A 22004-nucleotide genomic window follows, 5' to 3' on the forward strand; every position below is an offset into this window, starting at 1 on the left:
TTTTGCGTTTGTCCTTCTTACGGACTTCAAACTACACAGTACGTGTGCTCCATTTATTTAGTGTTCTTAGACTATTTGTTACCTTTGTTTGTAAGCAAAAGTAGCAAATATGTATTTCCCTCTCTAATTCTAGCTGTTGTTTCAGTTGCCCTATGCTTTCTAAGGTAAGCATCCTTCCTGCAAAATAGCAGCAGTGTTGACGATTCCAAGCATGAAACTTGCTAAAAATATTCTGCCTACCCTATGTCCAATAACTGTCTCTGATTACAGTTTCTGTTTCCAGATAGAATATCTCATTTATTGCTTTCATGTCCATTGCAAAGACAAAAAACGAGCTTCAGCTTTCAAGCTTCCTGAAAAGAAAAAAGACGCCTGTATTTTATCCCAAGGCTGAACAACTGGAGCCTGAAGATGCCATAGACAAAGAATATCAGATATTTCCGAAAACAACTCTTGGACACTGCTGCACCGTGAGCAGCAGACTTAGGAAAAGCACTCAGTCACTTAATGGAGTGCTATCAATGGGAAGGAAGTAGAAAGAGCACAAAGATTAGATACAAAAGCACTCAGATCCCCAGCAGTCACCAACGAGCTTATCACTAGAGACCACCCATAAGAAGCTGTAGATGAAAAGTAGAGCCTATGTATTGCCAGCTAAACAACTAAGTCAAAATAAAGACTCTCAAGAAATTAAAAAACTGCAGAAGATGATGAAAAATGACATCTACAACCAACAGAGTGGATGATGACAAAGAGAAAAATACACCTTGCAGACTTTCCCAGATCACTCCTGACTCTGGCAAAGTGGCTGACGATGATCTTTCCTTTTGCAGGCGAGGCTGAGATGGCCTTTGTGCCAACCAAGAGGAAAAAGAACACCAAAGGAAGTAACCAACAACAGGCTGGATCCTTATCTGCTGACAGAGGTGAATCTTGTATTCTTGTTTTTAGCTATTAATTGTGCCAAGTCCAGTGACCAGGTTCTCAGTTGATGCCAGTATCAAGGGAGTTATATCTTCTTATTCTAGCCAAAGTGCTGGCCACTAACTTATGGCATAAATTACAGACACATTGCATGTAATTTATACCATTTTCATTTAAACTCTATGAAAATACAAGCCCATCCCTTTGCTTCTAAAATAATCCAAGACAGAAATTATTGATATTGGCTGCCAAACATCTAGTGGAATTAAAATATTTTACACTAACATTTTAAATATTTTGTTGAAAATGTGAAGAAAACCTCAAGCTATCCAGTAACAAGCAGCTCTTTTGAAAAGAAATTATTACTTTTTTATGGAGAGATAATTTGGCTGAAATGCCACAAATCTTTCAATGACAAAACCAACAGTATTATTTTTCTGACGTACTCATTGTTGAGCTCAGCTCTGTGCATTAGCAGTAAAAAATACATTTGTTTCAAACAAATCTTTTTAATACAGAGGTAATCTTTAGGGCAATGCTTGTCTTTAGAACAACGTTTAGATCATTTAGCTTTCTTAAATGAAAATTTCAGTTAGAGTTAAACTCTGAATTCTAGAGAAATCAGCTACTGTTGTTAAACCTCTCTTTACATGGAAAAGGGAAAAAGGAACTTCTGTCTTTTAAGCTCTGCTTTTTTTTTTCTTTTGTTAGCAAATGACACAAAACAGTCTGCATCTTCCTGCCAGTGTGCACAGTATCCCCACGTGCACTGAAAGCAGAGCTGAGATGAGATAGGAGCTGCTTATCCAGACACCGCCAGCACACAATTCCCAAAGAAATTAATGAGCCGAATTCAAAATTGTCTCAAGCGGTGTAATTTACTGGCTGCACCGGGTGTGAAGACAATCTCTGTGTGGGCTCTCTGGAAGGGAATCCTACTGTTTAATTTCATGCTGCTAGTTCATGTGACAAGTTAGAAGACTGTTTCCCCGAGGGCTCTCCCCCCCTCTGCACCACAAATACCTTTTGGACAGAGAGGCTCTTTCACAGGACGAGGTAGAGCTGCGATCAGATGCACCACCTCAGCCTCTGAAATATCCACTCCTCTCTGCTGATTAGGTCTGCAAGCCAAGCCACTCTGCCTGCTCTTTCCTAAGAGCTCAAGTCCCAACAAGCATCAAATCCCACCTCTGATAAAGAAGTGAAAAGGCCCTTGCCTGAAATTTGTGCAAGCAGGCAACAGCAATAAGCCCCTGCATCCCTCTCTCTCCTTACCTCTTTAATATTTAGCCATCTAAGGATGCAAAACACACAAACAAATGAAGACTAAGGGGACTGATGCTTAAATAATACATGACAAAAAATTCAATGCAATGAAGGTTCATTTTTCATGCTGGGAGATTCCGTAATTAGACAGAAAAAGAAGATAAAAGGCTCCCACCCCCTGGGTCTCTGTATAAAGATTAGAGAAGGAGAGACAAGTATGTGTTCAGACTAATGGACGAATACCTTACCAGCACTGCAATCATTGCAGGATATTTCCTGTGTCCGTGTCTCAGGATAAATGGGACTGTTTAAAATTGGTTAATTTCTTAGCAATCCAGGCAAGGAGGGAGATGATAAAAGAGCCAAAAGCTCTCGCAGGAGGTACGAATGAGCAATTAAATGTTAAAAATAGATAAGTAAATATTTACAGTCGCATATCAGACAGTAACAAGAACAGCACTATAACACACCGTGCTAAGGCAGAGGAGGGAGATCAGCCTCCTGCGTGGAAGATACCAGTAGCTGGAGGGGTGGTACCACTTCATGGTACAACCTTTTCATAAAGTGCATCAGGTCTAGGAAACAGTTGAGCTGTACTACTTTTCTGCACGTCTTTTAATTCGCCTGGTGTTTATGCATAATGCATTAACCCTGCCTTTGAGCTACTTTCAAACAGTTGGTTCAAAAAAATTGGCTGAGTTGCTAACAACAGTTGCTTCTGGAGGAAGACAGAACACGTTCTGTTTTCGCCTGGTCTGGTGCCGTGATGGCAAAATGAGATAATGCCCGAGGAGCCGGGCACCGGGCACTGCTGGAGAGTTCTCCCCAGCGCAACGGGGAGAACTGCAGCCATCAAGGACATCTCTGCTCCGCAGAACCAGAACTGGCAGCTTGGAATTCTCCAGGGAAAAAGCTCGTTTTGGTTGGTTACAAGACATTGCCGAGGCAGTGTTTTCCATCACGGAGGTTGAAACGCCCTGGCTTGTTTGAACTGGTTGTTTAGTGTGTTCTTTTGGTTTGTTTTGGGTTTAATTTAAGGAGGAAATTCAAGGCAGCAGTCCAGGGATTAGCACTGGTAATGCTGCAGTTTGTAACAATGCTAAGGCTTTTACTGATAGAACCCTTCCGTGCCGGGTGCTACCTGAAGCAGAAATTTAAAGCAAGTCCTGCCTCAAAGAGTTTGCAGTCTACTTCCTTTATTCCAAAGCAAACTGAGCCAGGTGTGGGAGCCTGCTGGGAAATCCAGTAACTGTGGGCACACAGTGGGTTGCACCTGTGTCCATAGGTGGAGTGTGACGAAGACGTAAAAACAAGTGCTTGTAAAATATGAGATAACAACGTCCGATATCTTTGCTCCACTTAAGTCAAAGGAGTTTTGTCATTGAGATAGAAGTTTTTACTCATGTGATCACAGGTTGTACTGTAACAAATAATGATAAAAGAACAGTCCAAAGAGTAGATAACTCCAGTCTTGTCACCTGCTTGCCTCCTGCTCCCTCCATCCCTTCTCCCGCCTCATTCCAATGGGAACAGAACTAGGACAGGGTAGACTTTTTCTGCTATTCACAGGCTTTACTGCTCCCCAAAGCTTTGTGCGTAGCCAAGTTGAAGAGAAACCAGAGGCGTAGTTTCTCAGCCCCTGGAAGTATTAAGCCTTTGTATGTTTTTTGTAGGTTTGGAGCCAGTGATTTGGGTATCAGTATCCCAAACACTAGTTACATAAGTAGTCATGAGCTGTTCTGGAATCAAGTGCCAGACTCGCAATTGAGTTACCAGCCAAGAAATCAGACCACAGACAGAACTTTCTTGCTGGGACCAAGATAATGGATGATAAATCCAGCAACGGTTTTGAGGCTGATGACACCATTACATCAGATCTCACTTCAGAAACCATATGGTTTGCCCTTTTGAAGTCCTTTACCAGCAATCATATTCAAAATAGAATTTCCCATTACTAGTCTTTCTTTCATTCAAATCCAGATGTGATTCAAGATTCCAGCTGGTAATGTCCTTCATCTCATTTATGTGTTATAATGTCATTGATCTGTTTTGAGAACATTTGCACAACGTGAAGATTGATCAGATAGAAAATGCTCACATGTTGTATTTTTTTTTCCAACTGTACCACAGTGTATGACAGTCTGGTTGCATCAGGCAAGGCCCTGAACAAGTTTTTTTACTTTAGTTAAAACAAATACATTATAAAGTACAGTGTTAGACCTCTTGGCCTGTATCTCTGTCAGGATGAGATGGCACCTGAGTTGCTTCAGCTGCTTTGAAACATTTTTATGCCTTAGAACACAATTGGCTACTGCACCAGAGAATTATCTGTGCTGCATGAAGAGCACCAGAGATCCGAAATACAGACAAAGTGTGGAGGTGGTGGGGAAAAGTCATGGAGTCTCATTTTGCCTTGGAAAAGAAAAGCTTTTGCTATGTACTATACAGGGAAATCTCTTGACAGAGGAAGATCTGGGAGCGATGTTTTCGGTTTAGTTTATCATTCCTAGAACACCAAGAAGTTAAAGTTCTTCACAACTGCTAAAGCTAGATACATGCTCTCACGTTCTCCTCCACAGATAACCCAGCAGCACTTACTGGTTAGGTAGATCCCATTAACTTTGTACTGAAAAAAAATTATTATCCCCTACAAATTCAGCAGCTTTTGAGCCCCGTGATCTGAGAATAAGCAATAGCACCATCGCAAGCCTGACACCATTAGTTACCAGTTTGAAGCAGGGTGTTTCCCATTCCCACCCCTGCAGTCATTGTCACCGCAGTTATCATGTGCCATTCCACTCTGTGGCTGCCTGTCAAGGGGGACATCAGAGCTGTCACATCGTGGGCTTGTCAAAATCCCTTTAGGCTTTAGCAGTTTCAATGAATAGCGTATAGCTCATGCTTTTCTTGCCCTTCTCCCTTTGTACCTGCACACCTCTCTAGACCCTGCAGTTTGTCAGACTCTCCCAGAGCCACCTCTAGCTTTCCGTCTGAATAACTGGAATGGTTCATGCTCAGCTTAGGGCAGAACTGAGACCCACCTAGACAAGATATCTGAGGAAGTCCCGTGAAGCAGAGGCTTGCCGAGTGAGAGAATGCCATTTAGCTGATTGGAATGTTCCCTTCTACTGCATATTTTATTATATTTCCTCTGTTTTTCCACTTAATATACCATGGTACATGCCACCAGGTTACATTAGCAATAATTTCTGAATTATTTTAAGAGAATGCCCCTAGTGATGGCTGCAATTGAATAGCAATGCTATATTGAAGCAGTGCCTTACCTTACAGTATTTTCTTCTGTAATAGCTGCTTTTCTAGTTGTGGGTTTTATGGAGAAGATCCCAGATCATCTGAAGTTTCTCTGTTTCCACCTTTGCAGCTACTTCCACCAGCTCTGAAGTGGAGCTTGACAAAGCCAAGCCTAAGGAGAATGGAACACATGGTAAGGCATGCCCTCAAGAAAAACAGCCAGAAGAAGAGATACGAAAAGTACCGAAGAGGCCAGGACCATATTTTTATATCGGTGGATCTAATGGGGCTGGACTGTAAGTAGGTCCTCTTGGCAGACTCATATGAAGAGTAGTATGACCCTATATGAAGTCATGCAATGTTATCCATTATCCATTGGCCTCAAATGTTTATCCTTTGATTTGCTGTCTTTTTGGAGTGGTACACCTGGGGAACCATTTAAAGATAATTCGAATGGAAAGTACCCACTGGAAGGCCACCTGTAGTAATGTAGCAAAACTACTGTATCTTTGCAAAAAAACAAAATACTTCTATTTGTTTAATGAAAGTTTCTCCGTTGGGGCTGTTCAGAAATCACTTAGCTACACCATGTAGCAAATCTGCTAGCATCATCGCTACAGCCAGGAATCACTGCTGTTGATCAGCATTGCGTTGTGCTAAATGTAAAACAAGCGAAAAATAAGAGATTTCTGCCCAAGAAAAAGTGTCAGATCAGAAGTTCCATTCATTCCTTCCTGAGTTCTTTCCAGCATATCGACATTCTTCTCTAGATATTGTCACCAGCAGGCACCACAGAATCTCTGCTGCAAACAGAGCTTTCCTTGCTATGTTTCCATAGCTTTATCTACAAACAGCTTTTTCTGTTGCTACTTGTCATGTCTCCCTAAGGAGAGAGTCTCCTTATTAAGACTGGACCCTGAACATTTCTATTCCGTGGGTACCAGTTGCATCCTAATTGGAAAAACCCTGCTGCAATGGTACAAGTTCTCATTAGAGCTGCTGAATCACAATGTCCTTAGCATCCTCAGTTACTCCCCCACCCCCTCAAGTGCAGACCAGCAGGTCCACTAGCAGCTGTTCTAATTAATGCTTCCCACCTTATCCCTCACCCAGGGGCTTCTGGAAATGCTAGGTCAGGCTCCCAGAGAAAATTATTAGGAGTTCAAAGGATATGAGCTAAGTAAGTATTTGTAAATATAAGGGAGGCTACTTTGCTATTTTGTTTTCCATACGCAGTGTGAGCATCTATTGCCAGAGCAGAGGTTGGCAGCGTATCTATGACAACAGAAGAGAGGATTATGCACTGAAATGGTGTGAAATCAAGTGCCGAGAGACCTATTACCATTTCAAAGAAGGTAGAGGTGCCTGTGGGCCTTGAGTGGGAGAGGGTAGTGGGAAAAACTGGAGAATACTGGACTCATGACTCCCAGGGCAGAGGAGGTCACCTGGGGGTAGGAGAAACAGGTAACTTCAACTTCTTGGCAGACCTCAGAGCTGGATTGCCATGGTGATTAAAGAAAGGGTTTTAGACAAGAAAACAGTTTTGAGAGAAAAAATGCCATTGGAATGAACTAAGTATAGTGAAATGAGCAGTACAGAGATTTAAACACAACCTGTCACACTCACTTTTGAAATGTAGTCCTCCCTCTTTGGCTTTGAGCACAGGCTGCAATAGGATGGACGTGGTACTGTGGCACAGGAACAGCACACAGCCCACCCTGGCACCCCTCGAGCACTAGTCTAGGCGTACGGGGGTGCCTGGCATTTAGAGATCCTCCTCACGGTGCAGGTGGGGAAAGGAGAAGAGGAAGGAGGGTGCACTTGAAGAGTGAAGTAGAGTAAGCTCAAGACGGGTCATCCCACACATCCCAGGCCCAGCTATCTCTACCTGGGAAGAACAGAGTCATTAAAAGCCAAACTAGTGCACTGTGGTAGCAAGCTACTTTTTGAATTGTGCTCTGCCCTTCGTCTCATCGGTGCATCCTGCCTTCACAGGGACCAGCCGGTTTTCCCACCAGAATAGCATAAAATCAAGGGCTCCCACAGCAATGTCTGTGGCTGGCACCCTCAGAGAGGTACTTTGCATGACACACACAAATCTCACTAAGCACAGACCCTGGGGCAATTCTTCTACTTCTGGGAGCTGGTCAAGACCTGTGCCCTGGCAAGCCTGAGCATCATGGCACAGAGCTGCCAGCTTTCCTGTGGCAGAGCGAGACTGTTATCACTTCCCTGCCAGTCCATGCACAGCAGACACCTCCTGCCAGCTCTGATGGCCATGTGGTGGCTATTGACCAGGCTGCACCACTACAGCCCTTGGCCAAATATACTGTGGTGCAGATGGGCTATGTTTCAGTGCAATTCTGCAGCTGGGATGCTGTGATGGCAGTGGCACCTTTGGAGTGGGCAAGGGATGCACAATTTCATGAAGCTCCATCAGGTTGGTCGTTCCACCACAAGTTTGGACAGAAACATGTTCACAGCAAGTGATTTCACTGCTCTGTCAGTTGTCACTGCTGCCTTACAGCAAACTGGTAAGAGTTAACAATGACAGTCAGCTTCAGCTTTTTTTTTTTTTTTCTCATACAGGTGATCAGCTTCTCTATCAGATTCCCAACAATGGAGTCCTCACCAGTAAGATAGGGCTTCTCTGCTGCCTGAGAGAGCAAGAGCAAGTGATGAAAAAGATCAGTAGGAGCACTAATTCCAAGTAAGATCTCTCAGCTCTGAACCTTGACCAGAAACATGCCAACAGAAAGCGAGAGTGCATAAACAAAGGACCAGTTTCTTCTGGATGCATAGCAGTAGAGGATACAAAGTATATGGGGGTTTATTTCTTTCTTATCTTCTAGAAAAATCACTTATTTTCCAGAGGTACATACATCAGAGACAATTTCTTCTTCTTCTGTATCTGGAGTTGTAGGAGTGCCAGGTCCCCCAAAGACAACAGTCATAGTAATTCCTCATTTTTGGGTACCTCGTCCCACTGGAAAGGCCACAACTTCTTGTGCCATTGACACTGTAAATAAAAGAGAAGCTTATTGCCATTTCTGCTTCTATGTTTTTGACCTGCCAAAAAAAAAACAAACCCACAAATGGCAATACTGTACCATGGTTACTTGCAGCTATGTCAACTAGTTTTCAAAAAACTAAGCATATGAAGAATGTCCTAAGGCTAACATATGTTCTTGAAAGCTTATGGAAAGCAGTAGCTTAACAAAAACATACAACAAACACACAACTATCTACAAGCAGGAAAAAGAGGTAATTTCTTAAGTTTCTACTTGCAACCATCCTTTCTGAAAGTAATAGAGGAATGAATGTGTTCAATAAGGTTTTCAACATGTATTTCATTCTCCCATAGGTTTCTGAAGATGGAAGAATTCTTCCCAGAATCTTTTCGCCTGGACTTAAAAGATGAGAGAAATGCCTTTTTTGAGCTTCACAAAGGTGAATTTTCTTAATCATGGTGCCAACCAATTTAAATAGCTATATGATCCTCTAAAACGTTCATAAAATTATACACAGCAATAATAACTGGTATGTGCATGCATGTGTATGTATATACATACACACACGTTCAAGTGAGCAGTTTCCAGAGCCCACTAATGGGCACATCGGTGTTTCACACACAGAACTATAATAGACTCATTCTCTCTGCAGAAGAACAGATTTGGATCTGCAAACCAAGTTGCTCTAACCAAGGTCGAGGAATTTGCCTGCTTAAAAATGCAGCTGCTGTCAACACCCTTCAAGCCGAGCTCCGCGGCACTGAGGAATACCTACACAGTAAGAGGGTGCCATACAAGGCTCCCCGGGCGAGAATAGTGCAAAGGTAGAGCTTGAAGCCTGGGAATTCATGTGTGAGTGGTGTGCTTGGTTAAGCTCGCTGGCCTCAGCGAGCTGAATTGCTCCATAGGTATCTAATGTGGTTACACCACATCTCATGAACCTATGAGATTTTGTTTTGTGGGATGGAGGCTATTTCTCTGGTCTTGCATCGCACTTCAAGGTAGATTTCAAGTCATTTCAAGGTAGATCTTTGTCATCAGAAAGATTTGAGTTTACCTTTGTCTGGAAATTTAAGAACAGTTTCAAAAGGCCAGGTGCTACAGTTCCATACATGAATGCCGTACATAAAGCCTTGTGCAAAGCAGTTTAAATTAGATATTACTCCAGCTTCTTACGCAAAGCTAGCATTTTACAAATTGTACAGCTACATATCTGTCCCATGCAATCTAATAACCCCCCCCAATATCTTAACTCTGCCTCAGTGCTGCACAAGTCTACACCTCAATCAACAGGCAGTGGCTAGCAGTCACTGAAATTTTGGGTTAGGGTTGCATGAATAAAAGAACCATGAAGGTTCTTCTTTGTAGAATATATACCCTCTCAGCAACTGCTAGAATGTTTTGCAAAGTAGCTGAAGAGCAGAAAAAGGAAGGGAAAAATAAGGCAGCAACAGTCATGAGAAGAGTTTCAGCTACTGAACGTTACTTGCTTACGCTTACACAACTCACTTGACTTCCCTTTGCCTCAGTGCCCCTCCCTCAATTGAGGAATGCATTATAATTAAATCACTTCAGTGCTTTGAGATGACTGAATAAAACTTTCAAAGAGAAATGCAAAAAAATGTTTTCATTGTTTATCCTAGGAACTGCAGTTCCCAGACGCCTTTGATGCTGCCTTTGGTGTGCACAGCCAGGCATACAGGGCACTCTAAACTTCAAGGTGTCCATACACACATGACATCGCCTGGCATTGCCAGGACATGCCAGCAAAGACATTGCGATACACTCATGACAAAGCTGGAGTATTGGCACGGCAGAAACACATTTTGCCATGTAGTGATCACTGCATGTCCTGGCAAAGTGATGATACCAATTCCTCACACGGACCCTCTGCCACTTCCCTGACACTCTGCTACCATGGCTTGGCATCTTTATCGTGCAAAAGAACACAGTGCATCACAACCTTTGCAAGAGCTGCCCTAGCCAAAGCAAGCAATATTCTCTGCTTACTTTCATCCAAACATTTCTTTTCATGACAAAGGAACGATTGGCCTCCTTGAAAGGGGCAAGAGAGATTTGGAACGATGATCTTACAGGCTTTCTGCAACAGGCTGGCCTGCGTTTATGCAGCAGCCAGTATATGGAGCGAAACCACTGCCTGACAAAGTTAAACCAAGGGCCTTAGTTAGACCAATATGTGGTCTTTGACATGGACGAGCAGCAGTGCTGGGGGAAGAAGCAGTTGGACCCTATCTTTGATCTCATCTTGATTTCTATTAGTGAGGAATGACTTATGCTCTGCAGAACGAGGCCCATATTCCTTAGAAAACTGTTGTTCGCGGTGATCGTTGTAGCAGCATATCCTTTTTATTTGTGTGGACATCCAGCAACCTTTGATGATAAAGGGAAGCAATTCCCAGATCACATCACTGTGGCAATAAAAGCAATGGTGCTGTATGAAGGGCTCTTTGTGTCCAGACATAAACTTTGTATATTTCAGTAAATATTAGTAAATCTTTAATCACCTCCTGCTGCCGAGGCTCAGCACCGCGTCCACTCCTCTCAAAGGAGCCATTCCTGGCATTTCTGTCCTCCCCTCCCAGCACCCTCGGCTGCCATTCGCCTTAAAACCAGCGTTGAAAAGGGGACGAGCAGGTTCATTCTGTGGGGTGACGTTAAACGGCTGTGGGCTTTGGTGTGAGCCTTGAACTGCCATGTCGGTGACGCGTGTTGAAATCTTGCTCCGACAGATACATTCACCAGCCTCTGCTCCTGGAAGGGAAGAAGTTTGATGTCCGGTCCTACCTCCTCATTGCCTGCACAGCACCATACGTGTTATTTTTTGGCCAAGGTTATGTCCGGTTGACCTGTGTCGATTATGATGCTGCTTCTGATGATCTGACTGTTCACCTCACCAACCAGGTAAACTAAGGTCACTTAGTTCAGAAGAAGGGGAGAGTGTGGTTGACAGAGGTAGGAAGCAAAAGAGATTTTTGAAAGTTTAAAAATAAATACCTAGTGCATGCAAAATCCGTGCACCCAGGAAATGGATGTGGGCTTATGGTCAGGCATGGCAACAAGGCTGAACTGAAGCAGAACTAGATCAGGCTCTGTTCTCTGCCATGGACCAGTCCTCTGCTTGACTCAACAACTTCTCTCCCTGGACCTCACTTTTCTGCCATTATTCTCCCGTGTATCTGTAGACCATAAGCTTCTTAGGGCAAGAACCCTTTGGTTGCAGCTACAAAGGAGCTCTAACCTTGGCTCAAGATTTTGCTGATCCTGTTGTGCTTAAAAACAGTAATCAAAATGAGGTAAGATGTATATTCTTACATCATTACGTAACATTCTTACTTGTTCTTCAAGAGCCATCACTCTTAAATCTCCATCTTGTCTTGCTTTTCAAATGAGAGCTATAACAGAACAAGACTGTTCTGGCTTGTACGCCCATACTTCTTTTATCATACAAAATAGAAGCCTGCCTTGCTCAGATCTACCCGAGTTTTTGCTTCAAATGAGGCCCTTCGGTAGTTAGAACTGGCCCTGATGAAAGATAATTAAAAGAATTGGAAAGAAGAAAATGGTTTGCTTTTAAAGCCCTTTTCTCCTCGCAGCATCATGCTGTGTTCTGAGAACTAGCACAGTCTGCATTAGAGAGGTACCAGACAAGCCCACTTCAGCTGGAGTGTTACGGTTCCTGTCGAAGTGCAGTTCAGGACAGCAGATTATAGCTGCTTCTTGCAATATATGCTATTATCAGCACACCTCTTGTTTTCCTGGAATAGTTTGTTTGCTCAGCTAGACAGCTATCCACATGGGAATTCAGGTGCTCAGGTAGGATCCCATGGCACAAGTGATATTAAACAAAGGACAGGTGTTTACTAGCAGAACATAAATTATCTGGGTTCCTGCTGGGAGGACGGAAATAAAATTTACAGGAGCGGCTGGTAATGGGCCAGAGTTCTTCAAATTCCAGTTGATTTTGCTCTCATTCCCTTCCTACCCTTTCATTCCACCTGGAATCAGCCATTTTCCTACCATATTTCCAAAAGACAAGAGGCAGCAGAGACAGCATCCCTAAGCAGAGGCTTTGGAGCCTCACAGTAACCGTACTGCAGATGGAGTTGCAGTCAAGGCCAGCTGTTTCACAGGGAAAGGGGACTTGCCTTTGATTGAACAATGTAAATACCCCATTTTTTATAAACTCTAGCTGACATATGGATTAATGAGAGTGGAAGAGAGAAGCCCTCACCTCGCTTTCCTCTGGGAATACATCTCTACATTTCTCCCAGATGGACACTCCTCTAGAAGAGTACTAGGCACATAGACACTGGAACCAGATTTAGTCAAAAGCATATCGTGACTATGACTTGAAAGCACCTCTCCCTGTCTGCCAGCCCCTGGGCCAAACAAACCACACATACACAAACACACAGAGAAAGCACTGCTTTGACAGACACCCTGGGTAACTGTCTCTACAGCGTCCACGTGGGTCAGGCACATTTCTGCCTGGGGCAACGTTGTGTAATGGGACTCAGCACATTTGCTCAGGTTTAGCTCTGCTAGTGAGGGGCTCTACTCCCTCCACCTCTATAACTTGATCCTGGGGTTCTTCCCGAATCCAGATGTCTGGAAAACTCAGGGTAGCTAGATGCCTGCCATGCAAGCCAGTTCCTAGTTACTCTTCACTGCTAGAAATCTAATCTTCCCCTTGCTCTGTTTCCCCCCTCAGCACATGCAGAAGAAGAACTCCCTGTACAGCCAGTTGAAAGATGAGACAGTTTGGCGGATGGAGAACTTCAACAGCTACGTTAATGAGAAGTTCAGAAAAAACAATGGCCTCCCCAAAGACTGGGTTTTCACTGTGTTTACTGTAAGTGCAAGCAAGTATGGTGTGCTAGTCTGCCTAATTAGGGTGACAGAAATAGGGAGAAAACCCATCAGTTCACTGGAGCCCCCAAGGAAACACATGCACTGAGTGAGAAGGTACTGATGGTCCCATGGTAACCATTTATCTGCAGAAGCTAAACACAGCAGCGAAGACAGAAAGAGTTTAATTTTAATAAAGTGTGTAAACTGCTGAGAAATTGTGAATGTAGATGCTAGCTATAAAAATGCTGTTATGGTCTTCATGTTCCTGGCCCAAAGCTGTGGTCCTGCCTTAAAAAACAATGTTAGAGAGCTCTCCAGCCTGACACATCTTGGCCTGACAAGGGACTACACTTTCAGGGCTCTCTTTCCTGACTTGGTCTCAATCCTTCACTTTCCATCTGATTTTGCTACATGTCAGAGCCTTAGATCTTCTCTTATCATGGAGGAGAGATAAGACGACTCAACTGGCTTAATTTCTTACCATTTTCCTGTCTCATTGAAGAAACAAAGTGAAGAAATTATCTGAGTCTCTGAGACTTCATTTCACCAGCCTGAGTCTAGTGATGCATCAGTTCTCTACATGACTTGCTGGGGTGAAAATGAAAAGGACAGAGGACACAGTTTTCTCAAGTTAATTCTGGATATGCTGTAGTTTAAAACCAAATACAAGGAAAATTAAAAAGCTAAAAACTTTGTTATAATATGTTTTTGTTTAGAAAAACAGCTCAGAAGCAAATCTAGTTGAATTTGCCAAGTTTCTCAGTGGACCAGAAACTTTACAGCCAACTTTATGGTATCTCTCTTCATGCAGAAATTCCCCACTGTGCATTTCAACTTCGAATTGAAAGAAACTTAGCATTACCTACTGCAAGTTGCTGTAGCCCACCAGGCTTCTTTAAAACACTATTTCCAGCACAGCTGTGAGGGGGTTTTCAGTCATCACTGTCAGAAATGGCTGAGCTCAGCTCACATCTAGGTGCCCCCATAGGAGTTAATGAAAGAACACTGCTAAAAATTCTGCAGACAGCTCATTCAGAGTAAGGGCCAAGATTCCTTCGTGCACTACGGCAGCAGTCTGCAGAACCACGTTCAACAAGGGATTTCAATCAACTCAAAGTGGACAGACATATGGTCTACAAAATGCAACACCCTTTCAAGCCTAGAGAGGAGCTCCACTGGAGGCAGGGGAAGAAAAATTGTCCCTAAACCAAGAAGGCACCTATGTCTTACAGTGACTCCTATGCCCTCGGCATTCACAGTGACCAGTCACCACCATTCCCTGTCTTCTGTTTCAGAAAAGGATGCAGCAGATCATGCTGCAGTGCTTCCTGGCAGCCAAGAACAAACTAGATCGCAAGCTGGGCTACTTTGATCTCATCGGCTGTGATTTTTTAATCGATGAAAACTTTAAGGTACGAATATAATAATGTCAAATACTACATATGATATTGGCCAGGTGTCTAACGCCAGCAATATAGCATGGTTGGCACACGCTCTGGTGCTAGGAATTAAATAAAGCAGTCAGTCAGTCAGCTGTGAAGGGCAGGATTCAGTTTTTTCTCCAGTTCCATTGTTCAGCATCAAGACATGGCACCTACACTTCCTGCACGTTTACTGCACAGAGAAACCCTGGCATTAACAGCTTAGGATGGGAAGAAAAGTACTGCAGCTAAAACTGTTCTGTGCAGAATTTTCACAGGGAAGTGGAGTTCATAGTGAAAAATATGGGAATTTTAATGCCCACTCAGTTTTTTCTTTCTCCAGAAACCATGTATGCCAGATGATCAGCCAGCATAAATCAGTGTGTAATGTCTCTAACATCATGTGAAATATTCTGATTTACACTGGCTGAGTACTCACAAAAGGCAACAAAGAACTCACCCTCACCGTTCTGAAGAATCAGTCATTATCGATTCAGAAGTCAGCATCAGCAGCATCTCCGTGTTCACTGCAGGTTCACTATTTAGCAATAGGTCAGACCACTGAGTCTATAAAATCTGCTAGAATTACAACTCGAACTTGTAAGGAGTGAATGAAACACAGACAAGAAAAGCCAGGAGAAAGGGAAATGTTAAATCCAGTGATTGAGGTGCTTTCAATGCAGCACCTGGCCTAAACATAACAGAAAGCCATCTGGCAGATTCTGCTGTTGCTAAAGCAGAAAGGAACTCAAACATATTCCAGCAAAGGGCAGTGGGAACAGCAAACCCCAGGAAAGAATGGAGTTAATGTATGCAGCACTGGGTAAGGCACCGGGACAATAGACTCCTTTGTGCAGGAAGTCAATGGCAAGGGAGAGTAAATGGCAAAGACACAGAAACTGGTACTTCTCAAATTTCAGTGGGAATTGTCTTTTGCAACGTTGGCATGCAAAGCCCTGGCTGTGTAAACTTTAAGTAGAAGATCCAGTATCACTCCATTGTGGCAACTCCTACTTGGCTAGTTAAAAACTCCAGCGTTTAAAGACCATTATGTCCCCATGTATTTTACACATGGCGAGAGAAACAAAATCTGTTTCTTGACAGGTGTTATCTATAAGAATGATGAGGATTTCTGGACAGTTAGTGGTGACAGAGTCAGCTGGAGCCTGGAGCTTCCCTTTGAAAGAGAGCAATGTAGAAATTTAGGCATTTATTCAGCATAGGTTTGGCCATGTTTTCTTGCCCTTGCTGGGAAGCAACAAACCTACTTTTTTATTGGTGCAGTGGTGCATCAAGAGACACTGTACGCTCCCTGCAGAGGCAGTGCACAACAGCTGGGCGCAGGACTGACAGCCTCAACCTACAGCTAACACTGGTCGGTGCAACAAACTCCCAGTTTTCTGTGGGCTGACATTATAACGCCTGGTCTGACATCTTGTCCTCTCCACCTGCCAGCCTTATTCTTGTGGTCATCCTATTTCACAACACCTGCAGAATCTGCTTTATACTGATTTAACGTGGTCTTATAGGTTCGTTCAGTCCTATAGCTGACCACGCCTTTCCCTCTTTCTCATTTGTCTGAGATAGAAATGCCTCCAGCATCATTCCTAATACTTCTTGAAGGCCCTGCAGCATCCTGATTCAGTCTTTGGAAGGTATTTTTCCTGCCTCAGAGTCCTTAGAAGCACAGACCACGGAAGCAGGGCCTGCTGAACAACCACAGCTTTCCGTAGAGCTTTGCATATTCATACGTAAACTGAGGAGAGAATGAAGTACTTTAAGAGGAGAGGGAGCAAAAGCGACGGATTCAGTTTTGCCTCTTGTTGGCTTTTTTTCCTACTGTTTTCTGGAGCTTCCTTGTGCTGCACTGTAAATGCCTGAATCGCTACACAGCTTAGGACAGTGGCATTTAAATGCTCAAGGAACCTGTTTTCAGAAAGCATTGCATCAGCCGTGCAAAGGGGCTTCTCTCCAGAGGTATGCTGGGGAGACAGATGTGTAAATTTTTTATCAGCCATAAAGGGATGCAGCTATCTATCAGTCGAGGACAGGCTGAACATAGATAAGCCATTTGCCAATTTGTGATAAATGTACATAAATGAAGATAACACTCAAATCCCCAGTTAAAGCAGGGACAGTTCCTTTTATTTGAATGACACAGCATTTCATTCACCCCGGGAGTATGAGGTACCACATGGATGCTGGAGACTCGATTGTGTCTACTCTGGGTCACAACAATAAAAAATTCTGACAAAAGCTTTTTAAGACTGTGGAAAACAGAACCCCACTGCCTCAGCCTGTGGTCTCCACTACTGCTAAGCAGATCCCTTTCTGGGTCAGCAACATCCGAGCAGCCCTTCCAGCGCTCGGTTGTGACTGTGCATGTGGCTTCTGCTATGGCCACACAGGATATCGAGCGAGTTATTTTATTCTTATCTCTGACTAGTGTTTCTACGATTGGACTCCATGATCTTGGAGGTCTTTTCCAACCTAAATGATTCTACGATTCAACGCTGCTTTTCCTGAAATAGAGCTAAGGGCATTTATCAACTTGCCCTGGTTGTTGAGACGTTAAGAGCATTTAAAAACTGTGGAGACATTCAGATGTCACAGATGAAGCTTTCAAAGATGAAACTTTCTTCATCCTGTTTGTCAGTTGCCTTTGTTCCAAAGGGGAAGAAACCAAAACCTAATCAAGCCAATTATTAAGGTTCATTGAGTTTATCTGTCAGCGCAAAATCTTAGGAATATTTAATAGGAAAAAGAACACTTACTCAGGAGTTCGCCAGTAAAAATGTATGTAACTTAGGTGCCCTCTGTTGGCATCTGCAAAGCAGGTTTTTTTGAGCAGTCTTCCTGTGGGGAAAAAAAAAAAGAGACATTTCACTGCCCTCACCAGCTTTTCATTTGTTTAGTAAAGTATTTTAAAGAAGTGAAAATTATTGTTGTATTTTATTCTCAGCAAAATAAAGTGCCAAAGTGAAGGCTATCATGTCGCCAAAACCTACCAAACTCTTAGACTTCATTTCACAGGTGCTTGCAAGCAAACTCATTGATGCTTCAGAAAAAAAAAAAAAAAAATTTTTTAAAAATCAGTTAAAAGGGAGAAAAATTCTTCTGGGCTGTTACATGATAAAGCGTCCTTCTTTACAAACGCTGAATAGTTTCTGCACATGTTATATACAAGATGCAGCATCATACGGTGGAGGCAGGAAGTGAACAGATGAGTTTCACTATGGGGAAAAGACATAGTAAACAGAATCACACACAAGTCAATTGTTTGGTTTCACACAGATTTGCAACTGGACCATCACATTCTGTGGCTTGTAGCTTCAGACCTCAGCATTTCAAAGGGAAACAGAAATGAGACTCGTATAGATAAGTAAAACTAGTTTCTTACACGCTTCTACCCGAAACTAAAGCTTACCCAGGAAATCAAGGCCAAGGGTTCTTTGAAAACTCAGTACCATGTTTGCTTAGTTTTGATCTCGTGTCCACATCAAATCAAAATGATCTCTAGATTCCTTATAACTTTATTTCATGGTATTCAAAAAACTCACCTAGAAACTGTTATGGAAACTGGTATGCCAAGAAACACAGCACCTTTATACCCCTGTAGAGCAACAGTTTATGTAAAGAGCGTCAGCAGGAGACACAAAATACAGTGTAGTGTTGTTCTCAAGTAAGTAAATGTATGCAAAAAGGGATTTTGTTTAATTCATGCAGTCCATATGAGAATTTTGTCCTGCCTGTATTCTGCATTACGGGATTTTGTTGGGATTTATTAGTACTCCTACCTCCCAAGGTGTTCGCTAAGTCAGTAAAAGGGCATTGCTCTGACTCTGAGAGGAACTCACCTAGTTTCCTGATTGGCATTCATCTTTCCTAGGTCTGGCTTCTGGAGATGAATGCAAACCCAGCATTGCATACCAACTGCAAAGTCTTGAAAGACGTCATCCCAGCTGTAGTCTATGAAAGTCTTGGTAAGTGACCAAGTCACAGCGTGGCCAGCAGCAGAAAATCATATCACTCTGTTGCTTGTCAGAGGAAAGACTCCTGTTTATATCAGTTGTAGGTCCAAAACAGTCTTTGGATAAAGATATCTCACTGCTGAGTTTATAAGCAATTTAGAAGGCACTGAAAATTCTAATCCACTCAGACCTAGAAAAGCTGTGGTCTTTTTAGCTGTGCATCCATTAGAAAGAAAGAAGTGGTTAATATTTTTTTTGTTATAATTATTTTTAAGAATGTTATCTTACATATTTATGTACAAAAGACTAAATCTTAATACACAACCCTATAAACTGCACCTGCACATTATTCTCGTGCCTGCTGTTCTGAACGTGCAGGAATTTAAGTTGTTTTTTACAGTGTACCTTACGCAGCTGTGGCAGTGCTTAAATGCCAGTGTACCCCACCGTACTTCACAAATATAGCTGGCAACTGTTATATGAACTGTGCAAGGACTAAAAAAAAAACCCTGTGTACTCTGATACACATTAACTAGCATTACTCCTGCTTGGATGACCAAAATCTCTTTCACTCCTGATGTTCTGTGATATCACTGTATGTGTAAGAAGTAGTAAAGGGAGAGTCAATGTCTGCACGACTTCCATAGACACAGCTACCTTCCTGTGCATATGTGTGTTTATTTTAGGGTGTATTTGTATCCTCTATTGCATTGTAAGCAGTTTTAGCATATTTTTCCTACCAATTTCCTAAAGTGTTTCCAGTGGAGCTGAAGCTGGCTGAGGCAAATGCAAGAGAAGTGTGGTGATTTGTTTGATTATTTTTAGATTCTCTTAAGAGTAATAGTCCACAGAAGCTGCAGATCATAGGTTGGAAACCACTTCCCCTCCTCACCCCTCCTCCTTACCACGCACGCAGCTGCTTTGCGCATACACATGACAGCTTGGGTGCATTTAGTGTCAGAGTGTTTACACCATCTCATGACGGCATCTTCTTTTCCAGATTTGGTTCTTGAGGTTTTCCACAAGCGCCTCAAAGGCCAGAGTGTTTTGCCTTTAGAGACACTCCGTCATTTTGTGCTTCTCTATCACGAGGATGCTGCAGACCTCGGCCAGAAACAACCCTCGAAGCTCAGAACTGGCCTGTGCACAGGCCGATTTCTGCAGCCACACACAGGCAGCGCTAGCCACTTCGGTCAGAGCCCTGCCAAAGTGCTGGAGAACTCTTCCAAGAAGCTCAGTTGCTCTAAAAAAAAGGCTCCCTTGTTGCCCAGAAAGAATTGTCGTCAATAAACTGTCCTAACTATACCACACATGCATGCAGCTCTTCAACCATCATGGAAAAACCTTCTGAACCATCCCAGCGCAAGAGGGCTTTCACAAGTTCAGAAGACAAAAAAAAAGAAAATAAAAACTAAACTTGTACGTGCTGTGCACACCCAGCTCATTTCCACCTTATACAAACAAACAGGTATCAACCTCAACTGGAAAGCCAGTAACTATTTAAGAGTTCTTAGTTCTTCTGCAGAAAGCTACACCTGAACCAGCCAGCCAGAAATTACAGGAACGTTACAGAAAATAAGGCAACCGTTACCACATTAAAACTCACCCCTTCTAAAAACAATGCTGATCTGATCAGTGCAATCCAAAAACGGGCCAAACTTTTTGCATAAAGTCCTTACAAAAACAGGCAGAGAGAGAAGCTGCAAGGACTAAAGCTACAGCTTAACAGTGGAAATCCTCCAGTTTGCCCCTTCAATCATAGCTGTCTCTCCAGCTCCTTCACTCATTAGATCCTTGGTGCCTTGCACATTTAATCTCGTTATATTAAGGCTGTCTTTCATTTTTCGTCTGGTTGAGGTGATAGCCACGCAGCAGCTCGTACTTATGGTATCGGGCCACCATCTCGGCAGGAAACGATGACGCTTGGGGGGCTGAGGAGATGGGGAGGGAGGGAGAGAGGTCTGAAACCAACAGGAAGTGCTTTTACATCTCAGACGCTGCTGCTTCTGACCCGAGAGGAATTCAAACGAGCAGTAAGTTGAAGGGCACATGCGTGTTTCCTTCCCCTCCTGCGCTTACTCTGACTGACCGTGGTTCTGACACATTCACGTGGTCCTTTGAGTCGAGCATCTGTGGACGGGGAGCCGGTGGCCGAGCATGGGATGCTGCAGCCTGAGCTCTGCAGGGACCGGCCAGGAGGAGGGGGAGCTGCTGCAGACAGGCAGGAGCAGGTAGGCAGCAGTGGGGGGGGGCGTGTGAAAAACACCCATCAGCTCCACTCAAACCGAAAGACATTTGGTGCTGGAGACTGAAACTCGGTAGCGGTATTTGCCTTCCAAATATGACTCCCTTAAAGGAAAGCTTTATCTTCTTCCCTTTTTCTAGCCAGAATTTACAGTAATGCTAAGTGTCAGAATCATCAGATCTTCTAACTAGAGCCTGCTTACTTCTCCTCAATATGTCCCCACTGGTGTCGCAGTCTTTTAGGACAGAGGGTCAGCATTTGAGAAGCCAAAGGTGGAAACGTTCCTTCCTGCCCTGGATGTAACTCTCTCTGTTATGGGTGGGCAATAACTCCTGGGGCTCTGGCAAGCACTGCTCATGTTTTGTCAGAAATTGATGTTTTCCATCAGACTGTCACGTCAGAGATAGATCAGAGGCCTGAAAAGAAGCTGAGGAGGCCTTCAGTCCTGCTGCCACTTCGGAGCAGCCTCAGCTCTCCCTAAACCCTGCTTGGCAGACACTTGTCTAACCCATCCCTGTAAAACTCCAGTGGTGAAGGTTCTGCAGTGTCCCAGGAAAGCTGCTGTTTCTTCCTAATAGCTGATCTTTAATGCAGGAAAGGCCATTGTCTCTACCATGCGCTCCGTGGACAAAAAGGAAAAATTGTTCCCCTCCTCTTTCTAGTGGTCTTTCACTTATGTGAAGACTGTTACCACAACACCTCAGTATTCTTTACTTGAGGCCAAGTGTTGAGCTACATTATACATTTCCGTCCATAATTTCACCGTATTGCAAGGAACGGTGTTGTGCTTTCCTTGTCCACCAAGGCCGGCGCACTGAGAGTGCCTCCATCATCCCTACACTATTTTCTATGTAATGCCAGTGGAAAATCAGGAGTCTAAGTGCTCTGTTGAATTTAGGACCTAGTCTCTGCTTAACGTGAGGGGACATTTAGTGGTATGTTCCCCAAAAATTCAGGTGTGTTATTCCCTGACATGCCTGCTTTCTGATTCTTCATCTGCTTTATTTTTTTTCCCTACGTTTCACAGAGCTGTTACCAACCA

At 43.4% G+C, this 22004-nt stretch overlaps 1 protein-coding gene across 1 annotated transcript; it reads left to right on the top strand.

The window, feature by feature from the left end:
• The first annotated feature begins 844 nt into the window (after window positions 1-844).
• TTLL10 (tubulin tyrosine ligase like 10) lies at window positions 845-20256 on the top strand. The gene is given in 11 exon segments (XM_009986909.2): window positions 845-935; window positions 5573-5738; window positions 6679-6797; window positions 8032-8152; window positions 8807-8892; window positions 9106-9277; window positions 11204-11375; window positions 13186-13326; window positions 14621-14737; window positions 18636-18729; window positions 19718-20256. Coding segments are annotated over 11 exon segments (1818 nt in total).
• Window positions 20257-22004: the final 1748 nt, after the last annotated feature.

This window comes from Tauraco erythrolophus, chromosome 23 (assembly GCF_009769465.1).
Source record: "Tauraco erythrolophus isolate bTauEry1 chromosome 23, bTauEry1.pri, whole genome shotgun sequence".
Taxonomy (NCBI): Eukaryota; Metazoa; Chordata; class Aves; order Musophagiformes; family Musophagidae; genus Tauraco; species Tauraco erythrolophus.